A 21,933-nucleotide genomic window follows, 5' to 3' on the forward strand; every position below is an offset into this window, starting at 1 on the left:
ACTCAGAAGAAAGGCTTTCAACATTCTGAAAAGCTGTTAGAGTCTATTTGAACGATCTACTCCAAACTATGGATTGACCAAAGGATAAAGAAGTCAGACAGCAGCTACCATTAAACATTGTTTTATTGTATTAATTAATGCACATGCAGAATTAAAAAAGTGTCCGTTATATCTGTAAGCATATAACAACAATGTAAATGTCTTGGATCAGCAATGTATTGGATTAGGGACTAATATGTCTAAGTGAACAGACAGCTTTCAGGATATACAGTTTATATGGTAAATCAGGAAAGTTTTCTTCTGAATGATCTTCCTCATAAAAAGATAAAATATATCTTCTTTAAAATTTTACTTGGTTTCAGTACAGAAAAAAAAAATCTATAATAGTACACTCTCCATTATGTACATAGAAAAACATAAAACTATATCCATACCAGTGTCTGTTTTTAATGCAAACAATAGTAGTTAATAGCTTTGTAACTTTTTGTGCACCTTTTCCCCTCTTCCCTCCCTCTCTTCCTCCCTCCCGGCCCCATTAAAAAAAATGCAGCATTTCCTAAAGTTTTCAATGCTTTGGCAGAAATGCAACTGAAGGCACTCCCGTGTTAAGCAAAGCAGTAGGTGAAATATCAGCGCTAGATAAAAAAGCTGCAGGTGTACCAGACAGCTCCGTGCTCAATTCCAAGGGCCAAGCCCTGTTCTCTTGGAGGTCAAAGACTGGTTTGCAGTAGATGCCAACCAGAGCAGGCTCAGGCCTCAGGCTGGTTACAATAAAGCAGATCAGCCTCACAACTCTTTTTACAAAAGCTTCATGCAAACCACATGAGGATACGGGCTGTATCTCTCAACACAGTACTATCATGAGGGCAAAAAGCTCCTGTAGGTCACAGCATCAGAAAGCGTCGCAAGGACTTTGCCTTGTAGGCCTTTAACCTTGCTACATAGGCTAGCTTGACACAACACCCTCCATTTAAGACTTCCTGATGTTGCAGCACAGCTAAAAACAGACTAATCCACAATGTGAAGTTTCTAAACCGTCTCTCATGATGGATTAATTTAGATTCAGCAAAGCGTCAGTTCATCTGAAAATAATGTGTGCTCGCGGCATGCTGACTTCTGCTGATAGGAAAGTTTTTTAAAGCTCATTGGAAAGTTTCCTTTAGAGGCAGCCCCTCCTTGGCATTTTGTGGCTTGTGTTTGGCACACCTTCGTGTTTCTTGTAACTCAGGGTTATCTCTGGCATGCTTTTATATGAATACTCTGGAAAAAAAATAAATGAAGCCCACGAGATAAACACCTAAAACAGCTAAAGGATGTGTCATAAGTCACAGTCAGGAAAACGTTTCCATAATGACCAGTTTTAGTTTTCAACTTCACTTTTCTTCTACAATTTAGTGAAGGTTGAGCTACAACTGGCTGCAAACTTCCAAGTAAGAATGAGATACAAAGGCACTAACAGAAGCCTTTTTATGGATGAGCAAAGCTTTCACATGTCAGTGTCTCCAACCTGATGAAATGTTAGTTTTTCAGGACATTCATTAATTAAGTAAATTGTTTACTTATCCAATGTATTCATAGTACATCACACCTGACCATGATTGCAAATCGCTGTAGTCAACTGACTACACAATTGAAAAAGAACATTCTGCTAAAACCTGCCAGCTTGTCATGTTTATTCTGCTGCAGCAGCTCTACACTCTTTGGCCACAATAAAATGAATGGCATTACAGCGTTGGAAAGCTTTTTTGTCATTCTTTGGTAACTCTGTGGATTTATCTTACAAGGAATGAACAGTGAGACAAAAAGGCATCCAACAACATTTCAGACTCTGAATTGAACAGCCAGCAAAATGATATGCAGCTGTCATGGAGGAATAGCTATTTAAGGTTAGTTTGAAATACAGACTGAAAAGAGAAAACACAATAGGCAAGTAGTCCAGTATGAATACATAGTAAAAAAGGATATTGAGCAAGTGATTTTTTGTTTTGGGCCAGTATATCCACCAGTTGCTGTATGTTGCTTTGGGAAACGTGAAACTGGCACCAAAACACCCCAAACAACACAAATCTCCCACCCCTTCTCCAGGCTTTTTGAAATGTCCCTCAAATGTCTTTCTGTACTGTGGCTCGGATGCTGCTGAACACCTTGCCCATAGCCTCAAACAGTGGGTCGCAGAATGTGTGGATGCAGATAGAATAGACACGGCTAATGCACTGGATCTCAATCAGGTAGCTCCTGATGCACGGCACCACCGCCCAGATGTGCAGGAATGACAAGATAGCAAAGTAGATGCCCCAGATGAGTGCCATGGGAATGCCAAAGATTGCTGACAGCAAGCGATAAAACCAGTATTTTGTTACAGTGAAAGTGGTAAAACTGGCCTTCCAAATCCCATCAAAGCTGTGTGTTCCTTCTGGCTCAGCAATCACATCTTCAAAATCAATCTGCAGCAAAGAACACAAAAATCAGGTCAGTCAAACATCCTCATCAAGTGTGGAGCCCAGAAAGCCCCTTCCTCAAAAGCAATGATCGCCTGTAACAAACATTGAAGCTTCTTACATCCCAATATGAATTAACCCATTTTAAAATATCACCTAAGCCATGAGCAAGACTTGTCTTTTTTTTTTTCCCCACTGACTATAGGTGATACTTAATGATTAGCTCAATGATACACATCTAACTTTTAGATGGAGAAGAGCTATCCAAAGAACTGAATATTTTGTCCTCCTCTCCTGCAGCCTTAAGGGTAAGGAATGCCCTTAATTCTACTTAAGACATGAAAAGGTGATAGAAACATTGTATTTTCATTGTCTAGCTTTTCACCATCTCACATCTTTATAAATGGAACAAGTGCAGACACTGCTTTGACATTTAACACATCAATAAAATGTGTTTTATTTGTTTGACTTTTTCCACCTTCCCTTATATAGTATTGCTGAATTTTGACAGTGAACAAATGTTGAGGGCATCTAAATATACTTTGAAATAGGCATAGATAGCTGTTGATTGGCTGAAAAACAAAGTGCTGGATTTAGAACTGCCTAAGATGGAACTTATCTTTATTGTAAAAGAGTGAGGGAGTCTTTCAATTTTATTAAGCGTAAGAAGGCTTTTCACACGAGAGCCATTTTGTTCTAACCTGCTCTGTTTACGTGATAACACTGTTAGTGGAAGACATAGTCAGGATAACGTGTTAATATTTAGAAGGAACACACTCTTCCACATATTTTATAGTTTTGAATATTATTCATAAACTGTTCACAGAGTCATCTAAGGAAGCAGTACATTCCAGCATGCATATTTTACCATTCTCTGTTGAAATATTGAGCTTTTCAGGAAGCCTAATTGTCATAACATTTCTATTAGAAAATTAACAGAATTACTATGATAGTTCAGCTCCATGTCACACAAATGTGTTTGATATAACCCACCATACAGGATATTTAATTTAGGCAGCGCAACAGATTGCATAGGTGCTGCATACAACAGGAAAAAGAACGCCATCAAATTATATCTCTCTAAGAAATGAAATGGTTGTTTAACTTAGATGGAAGAAAAAAAGAAAATGCATTCCTGGGACTGAATCCCAGTGTCCAATGATACTGCTGCCATAAGGGAAGATATGGGCCAGAGGTCTCAGAAAGTCAGGCAACAGGTCCTTAGCACGCTGGAAGGACATGAATGTGAATATACTCAGTGTATCACCTATGCTGTAGGAAAAGGCTCAAAAAAAGCTCGATTAAAATACAGACTGAAGTTGACAAAAAACCTTCTCCCTTTCTCTCATTGAGTCTTCACGTGAATTCAACTGAGTTCTTTGTTAGGGAGCTGTTGGAGAGGGTCCAGAGGAGGGCTACAAAGATGATCAGGGTGCTGGAGCACCTCCTCTCTGAAGACAGGTTGAGGGAGGTGGGCTTGTTCAGCCTGGCAAAGAGAAGGCTGCAGGGTGACCTCATTGCTGCCTTCCAGAACCTAAAGGGAGCCTACAAACAGGAGTGGAGTAAACTCTTTGCAAAGGTAGATAATGGCAGGACAAGGGGAAATGGTTTTAAGTTGAGGGAAGATTTAGGCTGGATATCAAGGGACAGTTCTTTACCAAGAGTGGTGAGGTGCTGGAAGAGGCTGCCCAGGGAGGTTGTGGATGCCCCATCCATGGAGGTGTTCAAGGCCATGTTGGATGGGGCCCTGGGCAGCCTGGTCTAGTATTAAATGGGGAGGTTGATGGCCCTGCTTGCTGCAGGGGGGACTGGAACTTCATGATCCCTGAGGTCCCTTCCAACCCAAGCCATTTCTGAGTCAGCTGTTATATCAAACATCTTGAATGCCTAGTGTCATGCAGGTTTAACTCAGTGTGTTACTGGGCCTCAGTGTCACTATGTCTGCTCAGGCCAGCACACCTCTCCAGGCATCAGGTGAACTATAAACCTTCTTTATCTGCTGCTTTGTCTTAATGAGGCTTTAGTGATTTGAAAGCGATATGTGATTCTTCTGGATGGGAATCATCATCACACCTAAAGGTAGCATTCGGATTGAAACTCTTTGTATCTCTACAGAAATCAAGAGTAGGATCTTCATTGGCTGAGTACCCAACAAACACCACAGCTCCATGCATTTCTCTGTAAAGGCACTCAGACATTAAAGTCTACCTGGAATTTCTGCAACTGAACACAGTAATTTTAAGATAATAGCTACAGAAAGAGAAAGTGAAACAGAGATGAAATGACAGTTCTCTCCTGCACTCCTGCGCATACAAAATAGTCTACACTTCCATAGGTCACATGTTTGACTTTTTTTGGACAAATGTTGGAAAATACTTCCATGGAAATTGGTGTAGAAAAAAAACACATATATAGCACCACATCCACTGCTGAACGAAGATGGGATATTTGAAATTATTTGGGCTCTGGAATTTCAGAGTGGGCAACACGTAAGCTCTGGTAGAAATAACGCTGATTCTGGGATGAGCTTTACAGACAATGTGGCCTGATTAGATAGAAAAGTTCACATCTGGGGACTATGCCTCATCCTTGGAGGTGTTCAAGGCCAGGTTGGATGGGGCCCTGGGCAACCTGATCTAGTAAATGTGGAAGTTTGGTGGCCCTGCCAGGTGGGGGGGTTGGAACTTCATGATCCTTGAGGTCCCTTCCAACCCGGGTCATTCTGTGATTCTGTGACTACATAAGTGACACAATATTAGCTTTATGAAGTACGTTGGCCATAAAATACTTATAGGAATTGGTCATTAGAAGTTAGCTGCCATCCATAGCAAGAAGCCTTCCAAGATGCACTATGGTCTCATGCATCAAATGAAACAATCACATGTCCTTGTATCAATTACTGGATTTTAGAGTTGCATTACAACAGAAAGAAGAAAAGGTTGTAGATATATGTATAGAGAAGTCGATATTAATGATGGTATCCAATTGTCTTAGATCAATTCTCAAAAAGAAAAAAGTTTGCGAGAACTGCATATTATTCACTGAAATCCATCTTATCCAACTGAGTGCATGTGCTGGAAATGCATGCTTGATTTTATTTACTTTTTAAAATATGCCAGCAAGCATGTGTACAATATCTGTTTCTGCAGCTATTCAAAAGCATTTATATCACAGGGTTCCTCATTTTCAAGGCAAATGGGTGTTCTTGGCTTATTATCAACATTAGCCTTGAAACCAGATAACAACATGCAGATGATGACAAAAAAGGAAGATGACTTCAGCAATAGAAAGTAGACTCTCAGAAAATGATACTACATGAAGTCTTCATTTTTTTCTCATAGGTTTCACATAGCCCCTATATTCCAAAACTTCTGGTAATTTAGTGTGTGCTTCCCAACAGCTGATGCTGTGGTAACTGGCAAAGACAGTGTGTGCACATTGCTGGCAAACAGCAGTCCAGTGCATCAAGGGCTACTCAGGGTTGTGCCTAACGTCTTTTTTATTTAGCTCAATTACAGCAGAGCCTATCTTGCTTATTTTCAGCAAGCTGATAAAGGAAATGCTAAATTACCAGGAAAGTAGCTTTGCACAGAGCTCTGTCAGCTTCTTCATGGTTATGTGTTCAGCTAAGTGGGACCTACTTTTATCTGTAAAGCGTGTTTTTGATATGTAAAAAGAAATGATAAGTTAATGTAAATCTCATCGAGCTTTGCAAATGAATAGTAAGACTGCCTGTAATTTGATTCATTTTAAATCATTAATTATAGTTAATTAGTTAAATATAGTTAACACTGAAAAATGGAAGCTGGAAAACTCAATGGTTTTCAGATCATACAGTAAATTTTCTATGTTAGTGATTCTCAAAGGCAGATGGTTTTAGTCTGCTGTGTACCTCAAGATGTTCAGAGAGTTAATGCTGGGGAGCCAACAAAAGAATCAGATCACAACACATTTCCAGATGGACTGCACTGTCCTCATTCCAGGAGTTGATGCTAATATTAGAACATTCATGATATATCCTTGGCCAGGGTTTCTGAACTCAAGTCAGACACAGTTGTCCTAAAAGTACTTGGGAATCAATCTGTCTGTGAGACCGTAATAGCAGTGCATTCATGCCACCAACAGTCATGGAGAGATGGTGGAGTACATTCTCAGAGTAATTTTAACAGTGTTATCGACATCTCTACCAATGCATATAGATGGTGCTACAAGAGCTATACCCAATGTGTCACTACTGCACACTTTCCATTTTGTTATTCCTCAAGTTCCATGTTCCCCAGTGCTCCACTTTGAATCAGGGAGATACCAAACTGAACTGAAGAGTGAAAAGACAGAAAGGCAGCCTGGCAGCTCTAAAAAGCTCTCAGATAAACACAGTGTTAAAGTGAGTCCATTGTCTGTCTACAGACCACAATAATCTCATGAAATTATGTATATGTCAAGACAGTCCAGCTACAATGGGAATGCAGTACTGTCCCAAATTAGGCTTACTCTAAACAGCATGGAGCCTAAGCCAAGGCAGGCAGTGAGTTGAGGTAAGCTGGGTTCTTCTGCATCTCAGCTGCTAACAGATCACATATGAATTCCTGGCTGGGAATGATTCCAGTTGTTTCACCATTCGGGCAGTATAGATAACTCCCCGCACTACAGGAATTCAGACATCACCCAGATTCTTCCTGCATTGAGCCACTCCCATGAAAGATCCTGTTTTTATCTCACAGAGACCCATTCTGCACAAGCAACATAAAGAATAGGTGGATAGATGGGCTTTGTTTTGCTAAGGGTTATAATTCTTCAAGTTACACCATCCTCAGCCTCTTCTATCATTCTCCTCTGTATTCTAGTCCAGCAGCACTCAGCTGGTGTCATCAGGCTGAGTGTCATCAGGCTGATAATGGGAGTCCAAATGAACTAAGTAAAGTAAAAATAGGAGTGACAGGAGAAAGAGTGGTGGCCCGAAATGGGATTCTAGGGAAAAAAGATACTTTGCGGTTCTCTGCTGATTTCTGGAAATGGACTTAACTGGCTCACGAGGATAAGATACATTCATTTAGGGTATTTTCACAACTCCACTTTTACCAAAGCATCTAGTACATGTAAACCCGTGACGGATTCTGTTTCATTTACATGAAGACATACTTAGGTTAGCCATAGGTCCTGCCCTGAAGATTACCTACTCGGTGTATAGGGTGTGATGTGGAATAACCGTGAGTTATTTGCCAGGCTAATGAAAATACAGGCATGTTCACTTGTGACAAGGGCAGAAGCAAAGGAAATTTGTTGCAACCCTTCACAGGACACTAATAATTCACAACAGCCTCCTGCTTCACCCAGAGCTATTAAATGCTATTAACTTCTGTTCCATGCCTACAATACACTTCCTGACTTCAGCTATTCTTTGTTTCCTACTATTCAGCTTGGTAAAGCCATGTTTTACATTGCTTGAAGCTTTTGTCTGATTCTGCTGTGAGAATTATTACAGCTTCTTTTGCTCTACATGTGTTTATTAAACTTCTATCAGGAAATTAAGGAATCTCCTTTGATTCTTAAAGAGACTTATTTACAATAAAGGGAAATGGTATGGAAAATTTTCTTTGTTTTCAAAGCCTGTTTATAGCAAATACCTATTAATTAAAAAAATGTAACATTGTGAATTTATTGTTTTTCTAAGAAACACAGCAACCAACCAGCCAAAAAACCAACAACCAACCAATCAACAAAAATCCCAACAGCTGAGTCAAGAATATATGCTTTATACAGGAAAATAGTTATTAAATATGGAAGTAGCTGACCTTGTCATGTTGGATCCTATGAATTAAAATGTAAAGGTGTGTCAAACCCCATCCTCTAACTGCCTACATAACAATTACACTTCTCAAAATTTGCTTTTTGAGGTATCAATTCCATTGACATTTACTGTGCTGGGTCTATCAGAAATATATACACATATATTAAGGCCAGCAGCATTTTGTGGAGGCTTTGGCCTAAGCCACATTTCTGTGAGTGTAACTACAACGACTCAAATTGCTGTGTGCAGTGTCTGTGTGCTGCTGCTCTGCTCCTACCATACAGCCTGCACAGACAGGCACCACTGGGGAGGAACTCAACCAGGAGCTCAGCATGTTGGTGTTTCTGAGTGCCATCAATATCTTTCGGAGTCAGTGAAAAGACACCAGGGTCCTTATTGCATCTCTTTTGATTGATCACAGATATCTCCAATTGGGCAATCCACTTACACAACCCAAAACATGGCAACTGTCTCGCTGATGTCAATATGCTTAAATGTTGTGCCAGACAAAGGCTGTAGCCAAGCCAGAATGAAAGCTGAGTCTTTGATGAATAATTTACATACACGTATCACTTGTTTAATCCTTAAAAAAGTTCATTTACATTTACCTGCATTGTGTAAAGAAGCTGGTACCTTGTGCCTGTAAACATACAGCTCAATAACATTTTACTAGATGCTGCCAGATGCGTCACAAAAAAATACCTTATGGCAGGGTGACAATGTGAGCATCCAGCTGTACCCAGAAATGAGCCAGGTTCCATGTGACTATCATTAGGTGTTCAAACTGACCAATGAGATTTTGTTACATTTCCTTTCTCCTTGTGTCTCTTTTCCATCACAGTGCAAGAACTGAGTGTTCTGCCTGTGAATCTCTTGATAGAGTGCAACTTTCCTGAATGCTACAGAGAATGCTGAAAAAGCAAAGCATGTTTTAACAAACAAGGATACTTGTGTTGAAAAACAGAATTGAAGGTTGAAGGATTGAAGGATTGAAGGATTATGCTCTTCTGACTAGAAAAGAAAACCATGTCCTGTCAGGAATGGCCACTACTGAGTAGTGAAAATACTTTGTTCTTCGAGGTAAGTAAGACACATTCATTTGGGCTGTGAGCAACTTAATATAATGCCATGACTTAGAAAAGAGTCATGACTGCAAGATCACAACTTCACAACCTGAAAATCGATGACAACTGCCAAAATTTGGTGATAATTACCAAGACAACAAGCCTTGAACATGCTGAATTACTGATCACATACCAAGAAAGCCTTTGTGATGGGCTCTGTCTTCACAGACAGGCCCATCTAAATCCGTGGAAGTATTCATGGGAAAAATGATGCTGTGGCAGTGGGTCAGCACTGAAGCAAGGAGGCATCCTCCAGAGACCTCACTGCCTGTGCTTCTTAGTATAGTCCAGCAGAAGGAAAGAACAGCAGCTTCAAGGAGACATCTGCATTCCGCGGAAACACAGTTAAGCTTCCTGTGCAGGTGGGGATATCACATCAGTCAGTTCCATAAAAAACAGTTTGGTGCTGTCAGTGAGCAGAAAACGAAGTGGCTGTTTTCATCCCTGGAAACTGAGCTGCTGGAGGGTGGTTGCAATTTTCCACAAATGGAACTCTTACAAAGCTTTCTTCATTTTATTATGTTTCATGTTGCACAGTTTCACCTCATCTGATGCTGCTACTTTAGTAAAGAACTCTGATATGTCTCTGTGTACGTGCATGTTCATATGTTTGTTCGTGTTTATATGTTTAAGGATACATATGCATCAATATGAACAGCAAGGTGGAATTTGGATGAGACTAAAAATAATGAGAGCTTTTTATTGATTCTTCTGGGATCTGGATTTAACCAGGATTCAGAAACGTTAATAAAAGAACAGGTGTCCTCCAAACAAATTTTTAAATGATTATGATGCTTTGTGTTGGTGGTTTCACAGACCTGATGTCCTTCTATGGACACTAATGGGAAATGGAACTACAGTGACCTCAGACTTCTTAGTAGCACATGGAGAGAGACAGGAACCTGCATTAGTGTACTTATATCTAGTATTGATTTTTTTTTCTTTTTCTCATTTTTAAGGGAGTCTAATGTGACTCTTAGCTGTGTATACTATGCACATACAAATTCCTGCTAATTGCTGCAATTATTTTAGCACATCTTTGTGACCTGTCCACTTCCCTCATTTCTGTCTGGATTGCTTACTGCTGACAGTGAGCATGCAGTGTGCCCAGCTAACTCTGTGTTACTGCCAAAGAGACTGGCCTCTGCGTTTCTACTGCTAGAACATTCTCTTTGTACTGGAAGATCTTAAGTTACTGACGCTTCATTATGAGACAACTATTTATTTATTTACTATTTCATAAAGATCAAGATTTCGCTGATCTACTGTTAAAGTCTTATCATAAACTGCACTGGAAAAGAGATAAATGAAACTGAATTTCCTAAAATGATAGGAGACTTTGAGACTGAAGTCTACAGGAGACATTAACTTGAGGGAAATGTGAATATGTTTCTATACTATCTGTTTCAGTCCTGAGGTGTTTTAGAGCTTACAGAGGAAGTGCTGCAGCCCTTCTATGAGGCTCTGTTGGCTTCTTGGAAACTCTGAGTTAAGTTCAGCACAGCAGGATTTTGGGCAGGGAATGTGATGTTTCCACCTTTAGCTGCAGCAGTATCATCTTCTCATTTCTTATTTGAGAAGCTGAGTTTAACAGTTCCCATTTATTTGAAATGGAAGTACATGAGTCGGGTGAGTAGAATATAGGCATGCCTCACTGAACAGCTCCACTAGCATCTATAGCATAACTCCTTGTCAATCATGAATAAAGCGGGGTGCAAACTTCATCTGATGTATTCACTAGAGTGGGCATAGTGGTACTGAGATTATATCCTGTTAAATACTAAACTGATGTCATAACTTTGACAAGAATAACATAGCATAAGATTAGAAGTTAATTTTGAAACTATTAAAAAGTATTTTCATAAGAAATTTCTTAGAAAAATTACAGATTCTTGCAGGGTTAACCCTGGCCCTCCAAGCAATTAAATAAACCTAATGGCGTAACTTATCTTCAAAGAAGGAAATAAAATCTCTTTAGTTCTACAATTTTTTTTTTAATTAAAAATATCAGGAAAAGGTAAATGGCAGTTCTAGATCAAATAGCTCAAAAAAGTAACTTGCTGATGTAGATTTCATCCCACTGTTTATTTATTACAAAGATATTTGAGGACAGTGGGAAACAGAAACCTTAGTTTACAGCTGTATTTCTCTTCTGCTTTCCAAACATCTCAAATTATATTGATTCAACCGCCTTTGTTTATATTTTTTTTCTCTCTATTGCTTAAAATACACCAAAGATCAAATTCTTATTGGGGATCCAATGGAAAAGCCACTTTGTCACACACATTTTCCCTGTTCGCACTGGAGAGTTTTAGATTTCAGTACTTTTCTCAGTATTAGACACCCTTACCTTCTGCAATGGAGATGGTGTTTCTATCCATATATTGTGTTAAAAATTCTAAAATGGATTCAAATTCTTCTTATATTTTCTAACATATAATCTGGATTGCGTTGCATCTGACAGAAAGATAAAATATTTGTCTTCTCTGAATCTGAGGTAGTGTATAATAAACTCTAACAAAAGGAAAACCTATGTTGAATAGTTGGCTCTTTCCTCATTGTCATCAAGTGAACATGGAGTTATGAGTCATGTTCATCACGTTAAGAATGCAATACACAAGGCTTTAATAATACTATAATCTCAAAGACAAACGCTTTTGTTTGGGATTTGAGACTTGTTTAGAGCAAATTCAATCGCTATCTGTAATATTATGGATATACAAACATCCCGTGTGTTTCAGTCTGGAAACTTCTAGTTCCTGTGCAAGTAATCCGTTTCAGAATTCTCAGCCCTCACTCAGTACCCCCACAAACTGGCCTTTGTAACAATTTGAGTTTTAATCTCTGAATCCTACACTAACCTTGGAGGGAATAGCTGGAACAGAACTGTATCATGCAGATAACAAAACACTGGAATAGTGCTGCATTTTAAAATCTGAAACCCACAGTTGGCCATTAGTAGAGGTGCAAAGTTTCACAGTTATCTCCTTTGAATGCATCTGTGACATATTGCAGCTGCACTTATCACCAAGTGGAGAGAGACACACACTCTGGGAGAACCACTCATGCTATCCTATGGTTAGGCCTACACATACGCCAATCTTCCTCTAAAGAGTGCTCAGCTATCTGAAGGGCAGGAGCTCTGTTCTCCATGCTGTCACACCAGAGACAGCCCTCAGTGCCTTACCCTTCCTACCTCAGCAAATGCAATGGGGACAGCACCCACTTTCCTTCCAGTAGGCTCCCAGGCCTGGATGTGTGAGGTGCGGACTAGTCAGTTTTCTGAGCACTGTGCTCAGCACAACAGTGAGTGACCACATCTGTGAAGGATTAAGTAAATAAAATTGCAAATTGTTTTTATTATTATTACTTTATAAGAAAGTTGTAGAAATCATAAATTGCTTTAAGCATGGCTCAGAATGGCTGAGCAGCACTGTGCTCACTAATGCCTACATCATGGTGTTGTGGTATTTGTCAAGATCTGACTAAAAATTCCAACCCAGCCTTACAGCGAGCAAAGCTGCCCGTAACTGCATTGGCTTTAAGAAAGAAGGCAGGAACAGGGCTGTTTAAAACTTGATACAAAAGTTCCACATTGCTACATCTGTAGCCAAGCTCTGGATTTTTTATTTCATTTTATATTTTTCCAGAGAAAAGGGTGCTTACACAACAGCAGCAGATAGATGCCATTTGTTAGAAACAAAACAGTAATTATGTTCAGGATGGTACAGCAGTACCCTAGTACAACACTACAGGAAAGAACTGCAATCAGATGTGACTACATGTTGGATCTTCACTAGTCCAGAAGGAGTAGAGTTTGCTGGGTTGGGTGCCTGGTCCATTTCTACCCTGAGCAAGGAGTGAGGAAGTGCTGAAAAGCACACGCCAGCCTCTCCAAGGGCTGCAGGAAAGCAGCCTTCTATGTTTCCTCCTAATTCAACAAACTCTGCAGAGTTGGCCACAGATACTTTGAAAAACTTTGAACTGCAAAGAGTTGGAAGGCTGTAATTTCAGCCACAATTTGGAAAACACAAATATTGCATTGGAAAACAGGAAGAGCAAAGACTGTGCAAGACGTGAAAGAGAACTTCAGGCAACTTTATGTGAGGCCTAGATCAATGGGGGAGGGAATGATAAACAGGAGAAAAAAAACCAAAACCACAAACCAATAATATTTCTATTCTGCTGGTTCCATCTCAATGCACATAAACAAGCTGTGGAATAGAAGAATGGACTGGAATCTGCTGTACGAAATAGATATAACTTTGAGGGAAATAGCTGTATAATAATCAAAATCTCTCTCAGAGAGTTCCCAGGTGCACAGAGGATACTTCTCCCTTGCTAAATTCCTATTCTGCTTTCTGTTTGACAGACAACTCCAGAAGCTGATGCCTCAAGGAATGGGACCACGCTGCACATTGTTGGCATCCCAAAGTGACGCATGAGGGCAGCCATATGAGGAAGAAACTCCTTCCTTTCCGCTCCCTGCTGAAGGAATTAGAACAGGAAGGAAACTCTGGTGGTTTTACTAGATTGTGCTTCCTCCTGCACGGAGCTGCCAACAACTTTGACTGTGGACCTCAGCTTTCACACCACAAGGTCAGTAAAGCCTCATTTTCAACCCTTTCTGAATACGGAGTCAGTTGCTTTCCCCACCTCTCTAGAAACCTAACAGAGCATTTAGTGTCCACTTGCTATTATTTATTTAATAAAAATTTAATGTTTCAATTCAATTTTAAAGGATCTGGATCAGGTCTCTCTCTCTCTTGCCTGGATTGTTGCCCTGCTGCTGCCTGCCCCATTTATCTGTTGTGGACAAAGCTGCAGATGCTCAGTGTTGCACTCCAAGGGAACATGCGCTGCTTCTTACAAGCAAGTGTTATTTTTAAAATGTGCTATGGGAAGTATTTGAATGCAGCCAACACTGAGGCCTTTTAGAGAGCTGCTTACAGAGCAGATTCCTCATTCTCTGTCTAATCATTTCTATTTCATGGTTGACTGATTTGTCCCTATTTTCCATGCTATTGTGTCTCATAGTCAAGTGGCAAGAAATGCATAAAACTCTGGTTACAAAGCAGAAGGTTCTGAATCTAGAAAAAGGCAATGGCCCTACACAAAACTGAGTTACATCTGGGGCATGCTTCAGGCCTTAAAAAAAAAAAAAGAATGATTTCTTCTGTCTTCCAGTACGCCAAGACGCCTGTTACTCAGGTACATTTTTTACACTTTCTAGATAACATAATGGAAGAGGTCATAGACTAGTGGCTGAGGCAGGAACTGAATCTTTGCCTTCTCCTCAGTGAGAGTCTGCCCCCTAGGAACTGGATCTAAACTTTGCAGCTACTTCTAAGCTGAACCTGAAAGAAGTGTTCAAACTCAAAGTGTAGCAAAATTCCTTTCTGTATTGGTAGGGTTGGGTCTACCTACAAAATGCTTACAACAAATCAAAGTGATTCTTATTCATCCTTGTGAGAAGATGGGAAAATGTTGCTTTGAAATGTCCGCTTTGAAAAAAAAAAAAAAAAAAACAGAACAAAAAATGCCGCTGCTTTTAGGATGCAAAATGGATACTGTGTGGTTAACATTTATTCTGGCACATCACTGTGTCTTGATATGCTTCTGTGCACTACCAGGAACTCATGGATACAAGACATGGTACCGCTATTCTGGCTGCTTGCTGGTTCTTGATGAACACATTTGATGGTCCACAGTTATCTTGGAGGGACATACTGAAAAGCTTGATTTTTCCATTCCTAAGTTCTTATTCTTTAAAAGTCTTTTGGATTATTGAATCTACCGAGCTAACTTTCTTAATCATTGTTCCTAAAAGAGGCAGAGAAAGCAGGACAGGCTCTGCATGCCACTTCTTTTTTGTCCATTAGGAGTTTTTTCCACCAGCAGCCTGCATCTTGTCCCAGCAGGATCTTTATCCCCAGGCTAAGTCTGGACACTCAAATTCCGGCCTGCCTAGGGGCTGTGACTCATCCTTGGAAGGTTTGGTTGCTTTGGGGACTCCTTCTGTTGATGTACGCAATGAGCCACTAGGAAGCCTTGTTCTCCAGCTCCTACATTCCTGCTACCCAGCTGCTGGGTAGCAGATAAAAGGATTGTTCCCTCCTTCCTAACAGCAAGCACTTTAATGGAAGTTCTGTACCACTAGGAAGTGGTACAGTTGATTATTTTCCCCCTAAGCAAATGGAAACTTCATCCCTTTTCTTTCTAGATCTTGGACAATGGCCCTCTTAACAAAATAGACAGCCCAAATTCCAATTCTTGATCCAGCAACGTGGCCAGTCATACTCAGCACCTCTAAGCTCCTTAGAAGTCAGTGGGATTTGAGGTTACTCAAGACCTTTCTGCATTGTCCGCACATGGCACAAATCATACCCCTGACATACATTTAGGAACTGCTTTCCAATCATTTTACCCCCCCCAGAAACAATATAACATTCATCTTTTTTTAAGGCCAGGTCTTCCTGCTCTACAGCCCCATTGCTCAGGGAGCCCATGCCTGGCACTAAGCACTCCAGTGCCTTTCTCACTCACTGCAGCTGACTGGGCAGCCCTTGGCTTTGCTGGATCCTGGTAAGCTCAGGTGGCAGTGTCCCTGTTTTCACACAAACAGCATAAAATTCTCCCGCTAAAAGAAAACTCAGCCTCGTGATTTTTCTGACCAAAGCGAGTACAAGCAAAAGTGTCCGTCACTCCACATGTGTCAAAACTGTCCAAGTGAGTTAAACACCAGAAGAAAGACTCTAGAAAGGGACCCCGTCCGGTTTTGCCTGGCTTCCTTTACTCACTTCCCGACAGAGGGAAAAACTGCACGGAAACGAACACAAACCAAACCAAGCAAACGAACCCAAACCACCTCTGCAGCCGCTTGGCCGAGGGCGACCCATCCCGCTGCTCAGCCCGGCTGGAGCCGCCCGCACGAGGTCCGCAGCCTTGGGCACACGGCTCGGGGCAGCCGGGCTCAGAGCCTCCCCTCTCTTTTCAACGCCGAAAAGAAATCGTGAGCTGCTCCCTCCCTCCCGCAGCAGGTGGAGGAAAGCGGTCGTCCCGTCCCGGCCCGGCCACTCACCTTCACCACGTCGTCGTTGAGATGCTTGGGGTCTCGGTTGACCAGGTCGATCTCCTTGGTGTGCACGTCGTGCACCGCCTTCTCGCTCAGCTCGTCTGCCATCATCTTGTTATTGGGCTTGTAGATGTTGCCCTGTTCCCTGACGGGCGCCGCGTACAGAAAGCCCTGCGGGAGGGAGAGCGGCCGGGGGGCAGAGCCGGCGGGGAGGGATGGAGGGAGGGAAGGAGGGAAGGAGGCAGGGCGGGCTGGGGGCGGCCCCGGTCCCGCGGGGAGCGCGGTGCGAAGCGGCGGTCGGCAGCCCGGGCTATTTAACGGTGCGGCGGGGCTCTCACCACACCCCGCGCCCGACGCTACGTTCGCTCCCACGGCCGCCGCCAGGCGTCCCCGCCGCGCCCCCCACGCGCCACCCGGGTCGGGCACGGAGCGCTGCCACCCGCCCGACAAACAGCCCGCCCCGGGAGGCTGCTCTGCCCCGGCGCCGGAGCCGGAGCCGGTGCAGAGGGAAACCCCCGCGCTGCGCCCCGCGTGTCCCGCCTTCGGTTTGTGACCCTCACCGCGTGGCCTCGCCCTGCAGCCCCGGGGCAGCCCCCAATCCCCTGCCCGCCGTTCATCCCGTCCTGTCACGTCTCGTCCCATCCCGTCCCGTCCCGTTTTCCGCAACCCCGCTCCCCGTCCTGTCCCGTCCCGTCCCGTCCCGCCGCGCCGCGGAGCGCCGGCAGCAGCCCGAGTGCATCCCCCGGTTCGTCCTACCTCCGAGTCCACGTATTTGGTGCCAGACATGCTGTCCCGGCGCTGCCGCAGGTTGCTCTGCGCTCTAACTCTGAGCAGCGGAGGCAGGAGGATCCCGTTCGGCGGAGCGGCCGGCCAGGGGAAGGGAGGCGGCTGGCGGCCGGCCAGGAGCTGCTCCCCGCCTCGGGCCGGGGCTGATGACAAGCGGCGGAACGGCCCGGCATCGCGCAGCGCGCCCGGGAGCGGCCCGCGGTGGGAGGGGAAAGAGACCCGGCCTCGGAGACCTGCGGGAGAGCGGGCGGCCCCGGCTGCATGGGAAGCTGCGGCGACGGTGACAGCGACAGCAGCCGCAGCCACAACAACCGGGGCCACCCTGCCCTGCTCGAGCCGTCCCCTGGCAGCGGGTCCTCGCCGCTGGGATGCGGGGGGCGGCGGTGGCCGCGTGTGGCAGAGCCCCTGGGGATGGGGGGACGTGAAGGGGTGAGGAGATGGAAAACGAGCAGTGCTGCGTTGGTAGAGCCCCCCCCTCCTCTGACAATGGTCCACGCACTGTCCCGGGAGCGATCGTGGAAACTTGGACATCTTTGGGTTGAAGAAAAAGAGATTTTCTAAACTGGTTCACTTCAAAACTATGCAAATATTTGACAGTCCCGCACGCTAAATGTGCTGTATTTTTCCTGGGAGGACGCTGACCCATGTCTGCCATGCACGTTAACAGCTGGGACTTCACTCTGAGAGGTGCAGTGGGATGCCGGTGTTTGCGCTCTGTTCTCTGCCCCCTCCCAGCTCAGGCTGCCCACAGCCCCATCCAGCCTGGCCTTGAGAACCTCAGCGATGGGGCACCCACGGCTTCTCTGGGCAGCTGTAGCAGCGCCTCACTGCCCTCTGAGTAAAGAATTTCCTTCTAACATCTAACCTAAATCTTCCCTCTTGTAGTTTACAGCTATTCCCCTTGTCCTATCACTATCAGCCCAAGTAAAATTTCATCCCCTTTCTGCTTATAAGCTCCCCTCAAGTACTGAAAGGAAGATCTTGACCCGTTTATTCAGTATTACTGCATGTCTCAAGGATGACTAAAAATAGGAAATTTATTGGTTAATTTGAAACAGTAATGACTCCTGGAATGGTTTCTGCAGAACTTCAGCACCATTTGGAAGACGTTTCTGAATCATAGAACACTGCTACAGTTTAAAGAGATACTGGGAGCAGGAGGAATTGATAGGCTTCACGAGATGAATCCCAGCAGAGGAGCGAAGGAGCTCTGCAAAGAGCTGTGATGCTGTACAGAGGAGCAGGATAGCTCATGTGGAAAGGGCATGGCAAAGGCTTGCAGGAACCTTCTGAAAGCACAGAGCCTGTGCTCCATTCTTACCTGCTGTGAATGGATTATTCAGGAGTGGCCTAAAATTGCCACAGATCTCAGACACCCAACCAAACTTCTTCTCACTGAGCTCTGCTGCACTGTTGGCAGCCCAGGGCAGCTGCTGAGCAGAGTTATGTGGTAACTAGCTGGCCACCTCGCTGCCCTTCTTCTTTTTCCATCACACCAACTCTACTTATTTCAAGTCTAATTTTAAAAGCATTTTATTCTCCAAAGCTTTGCTTTAACTCAACTTGCAGACCTTGGAATTGCCTTAATTGAGAACTGACTGTAAATATAGAGCCACATGTGTGCGAGGTGGGAGCAGTTCTTCTGATTTTGAGAAGAAAAGCCTTAGTACTGGCAGGAAACGTATCTTCCAAAAAGCAAAAATTGGATTGGAAAAAATTCCTCAAAAAATACTGTCAGAAAATGAGTCACAAGGCTGAACTAAATGTGTATGGCTGCTCACTGTGTGTCTTTGTCTGGTATCAAACACTGCCTCTCACTCCACTCCTCCCCCTAAAGTTGTGTAATTATTCCAATTATGGTCTCTGCGATGTTCCTGATACTTGCATGACAATGCCAGAGATTGGAATCAGATCAGCTGAGAGTCTGTATTCTTTATGTACAGCTGCAGCAGCAGTGAGGCTGTCAGATAACAGCCTGCCCATGAGCAGCCTTCCTTATGCAGCATGCTTCAAAACCTAAGGCTTAGGAGGGGAAAATCACTGTGGTTTTAGTGTCTTCTGTTCAGCTGCTGAAGTACATCCTTTTATGTGCATTTTTGGATGGAGATGGTTTGCTGGCTGAAGGCCTGAGCTGCCAGAGCTGTTGGTAGCGAGCTTTTATCAGCTCTGAATACAGCGCTTACCCTGCTGCTTGATAACAGGCACCGCAATGGGCTTAAAGCACAGAACAGTGCTTTCCTCGCTCCACGTCTTACAGACTTTCATTCTCAGAAGACTCACAACAGTTATTCTGTCCCCACTCTGGAGGCTATCCATGGTTTAAATTACAGCTCACTGAATCAGAGCTATTTCACTGATGTGGGTGCCCTTGCCTCAGTCCCATATCAGAATATAGGACTGTCTCTCTTGAATGCTTTTTTGTTACTTGGACCATTCCTTGTGTCAGAGGAGACATTTGCTCAGGAGAGATGGTGAGCTGCCCTCACATTCCTTTCTTCTCATAACCTCTAGCTATGAGCGATTCCCTTTTAAATGGAGATGCTGCTGCCACAGCACATTTCACAACAGCCTGAGGGCCAGAAGTGTAATCTGACAACTGAGAGACCCGAGATCAGTTTTTGCTATCTGAGATGTGTTAATGCATTTGGACTCCTGGGAAAGCACATTTTGGGAAGTACCCCGCTCTGCCGACATGCAGTCAGTCTATTTTCAGGTGACCAGGGCATTCTCTTCCTTTACTTTCGGATTCTGATTGGGCTTGGATGTGAGTGAGATGCCAAGTTGCTCAAACAAGGGCAGTTCTAGGCATGAACTGTAGGTACTGAGGGAAGGTTACATGAAAGGGAGGTGCCTTCTGAGTTTAAACATGTTTCTAGCTGGGTGGCATCTGGGCAGGGATTACAGTTTTTGGATTAAAAGCCTATCAATTCTGTGTTAGGCATATATATATTTTATTATAGCTAGTCCCCATAGGTCTCAATCAAGGTAGCTTGTAACCACTTGGTTGGTGCAGAAAACAGATTGAAAGCCTTAATTCTGTCAGCTGAAGGTTAAGTTTTCCAGACCTTGAGCAGTTTGGGTCACTCTTTTCTCAACCCTTTTCAATATCAGGTTCTTGGTCAGTACTGAGCTGGGCCATGAATGCTGCTTGGTGTCGACACTACTCTGTGCCATTCAGCCAGTTCTAACAAGTTATTAACTGTATTGTGCAGAAAGAGCAATCTGAGAACTACTCCCTCTCATAGGAGTCAAGCACCCCCTCCCTGAGGCTTATATAAGATATGATTTTTTGTCACTGAGATCATAGAATTACAGAATCATAAAACGGTTTGGGTTGGAAGGGACCTTAAAAACCATTTCATTCCTACCCTGTGCCATGGGCAGGTTGCCACCCCCCAGCTCAGGCTGCCCACAGCCCCATCCAGCCTGGCCTTGAGAACCTCAACGATGGGGCACCCACAGCTTCTCTGGGCAGCTGTGCCAGCACCTCACCACCCTCTGATTAAAGAATTTCCTCCTAACATCTAAACTAGGAGACTATGAGAGATGTAGGTGGAGGAGAGCCTGTTCTGCTGCTTAGATACTTAGATTGCTTCCATAGGCCTGCACAATTTTTAGAGGAAACAATTTTTTATTTTTTTTTAATGCAGCAGAGGAAGGGACCCAGGCCAAGACAAACATTTTGCATTAATCACTGCAGAAAACTCTTCTCAGGAGGATGATTCAGAGCCGGAACCTATCCTAGCTCTTCTGGATTGCCTCTACAGAAGACATTTTCTTTTTGTTGAAATAAGCTTTGGAAGATCAGTGTCACTTGGTTAAAAATAGCCTTAATAATTCACCCCTCAGCTGTAAATCCCTGCATGAAGAAAGCACCTCAGTTTTTAATGCATAACTGGTGGCTGTGTGTGCTCACTGCAGGTCTTCATGAACACAGTGTACTAACAGACAACGCCAGCAGAATCCAGAATTTCATTGTGTTCCATATTCATTTGCTTGAAGAAAAAAAAACAACATGTTGTTATCCCTGTATTTTTAAAAGGGAGTTAATACAGCTTAACAGCCTTAGTTTTATCTCTGCAGGTGGGGAAAAGATCACACCCTGTAAAAATAAAGGGCTTAGACCATTCTTTGGCTTCCATTAAATGTGAATGTGTGGTCTGAGGTCCCAGAGCTGCAGGGATGTTCTGAACTTTTCAGTCAGTGTACATCAGGGTGAGCTTTCTGGGCAGGTGGAGAAGGGCATGTATTTACTAAGATCTCAAAGTTTCTGTTAAGAATTGGTGCCAGTTTTTGTGGTGAACAAGTAGGGTGTGGAAAGGTAGGATACAAATATCCAAATTCTACAGTCAGATGAGAAGGATCTTAGGAAAATGTTCTTGCTATGAGGCAGGTTGGATTTCCCTGTGAGTTAAAGGAGAAAAGCCCATGAAGATAAATGGGATTATTTCTGTTTGTTACTTGTGAGCTCCATAAAAAGCATCCTATCAAAAACATTTTGCATGACAGAACTGAATTTCCAGTTCTTGTTTGTAAGGTCTACAGTAACAAAAAACAGGATCGAATTGGAATTTAAATGGATCCTAAATCTATAAACACAGCTTAGAGCCAGCACCCATTGAGTTCCTGTTGTCCATGGATGTTATCAGTTATGGCAGGCCTTTGTCATATGCCACAACTTTCACATCCTGAAATCCCTGATTGCTGGAATCCAGTGCTGTC

General features: G+C 43.3%; 1 protein-coding gene across 1 annotated transcript; it reads right to left on the reverse strand.

The window, feature by feature from the left end:
* Positions 1-105: 105 nt before the first annotated feature.
* CAV1 (caveolin 1) lies at positions 106-17,361 on the reverse strand. The gene is made up of 3 exons (XM_015853682.2): positions 17,182-17,361; positions 16,432-16,596; positions 106-2,444 (listed from the first exon to the last, which is right to left on the reverse strand). The coding sequence occupies exons 1-3, from the start codon at positions 17,209-17,211 to the stop codon at positions 2,103-2,105; spliced, it is 537 nt and encodes a 178-aa protein (XP_015709168.1). The 5' UTR covers positions 17,212-17,361; the 3' UTR covers positions 106-2,102.
* Between the last annotated feature and the right edge of the window lie 4,572 nt (positions 17,362-21,933).

Source organism: Coturnix japonica, chromosome 1, assembly GCF_001577835.2.
Source record: "Coturnix japonica isolate 7356 chromosome 1, Coturnix japonica 2.1, whole genome shotgun sequence".
Lineage (NCBI taxonomy): Eukaryota > Metazoa > Chordata > Aves > Galliformes > Phasianidae > Coturnix > Coturnix japonica.

Bases quoted from the DNA above. Each gene is read 5' to 3' on its own strand.
- CAV1 (XM_015853682.2), bottom strand. From the start codon at position 17,211: ATGTCTGGCACCAAATACGTGGACTCGGAG. The intron at 16,597-17,181 runs GTAGGACGAACC...TCCCTCCCGCAG, and splicing joins CCAAATACGTGGACTCGGAG to GGCTTTCTGTACGCGGCGCC. The intron at 2,445-16,431 runs GTGAGTGGCCGG...TCTTTGCTGCAG, and splicing joins TCAACGACGACGTGGTGAAG to ATTGATTTTGAAGATGTGAT.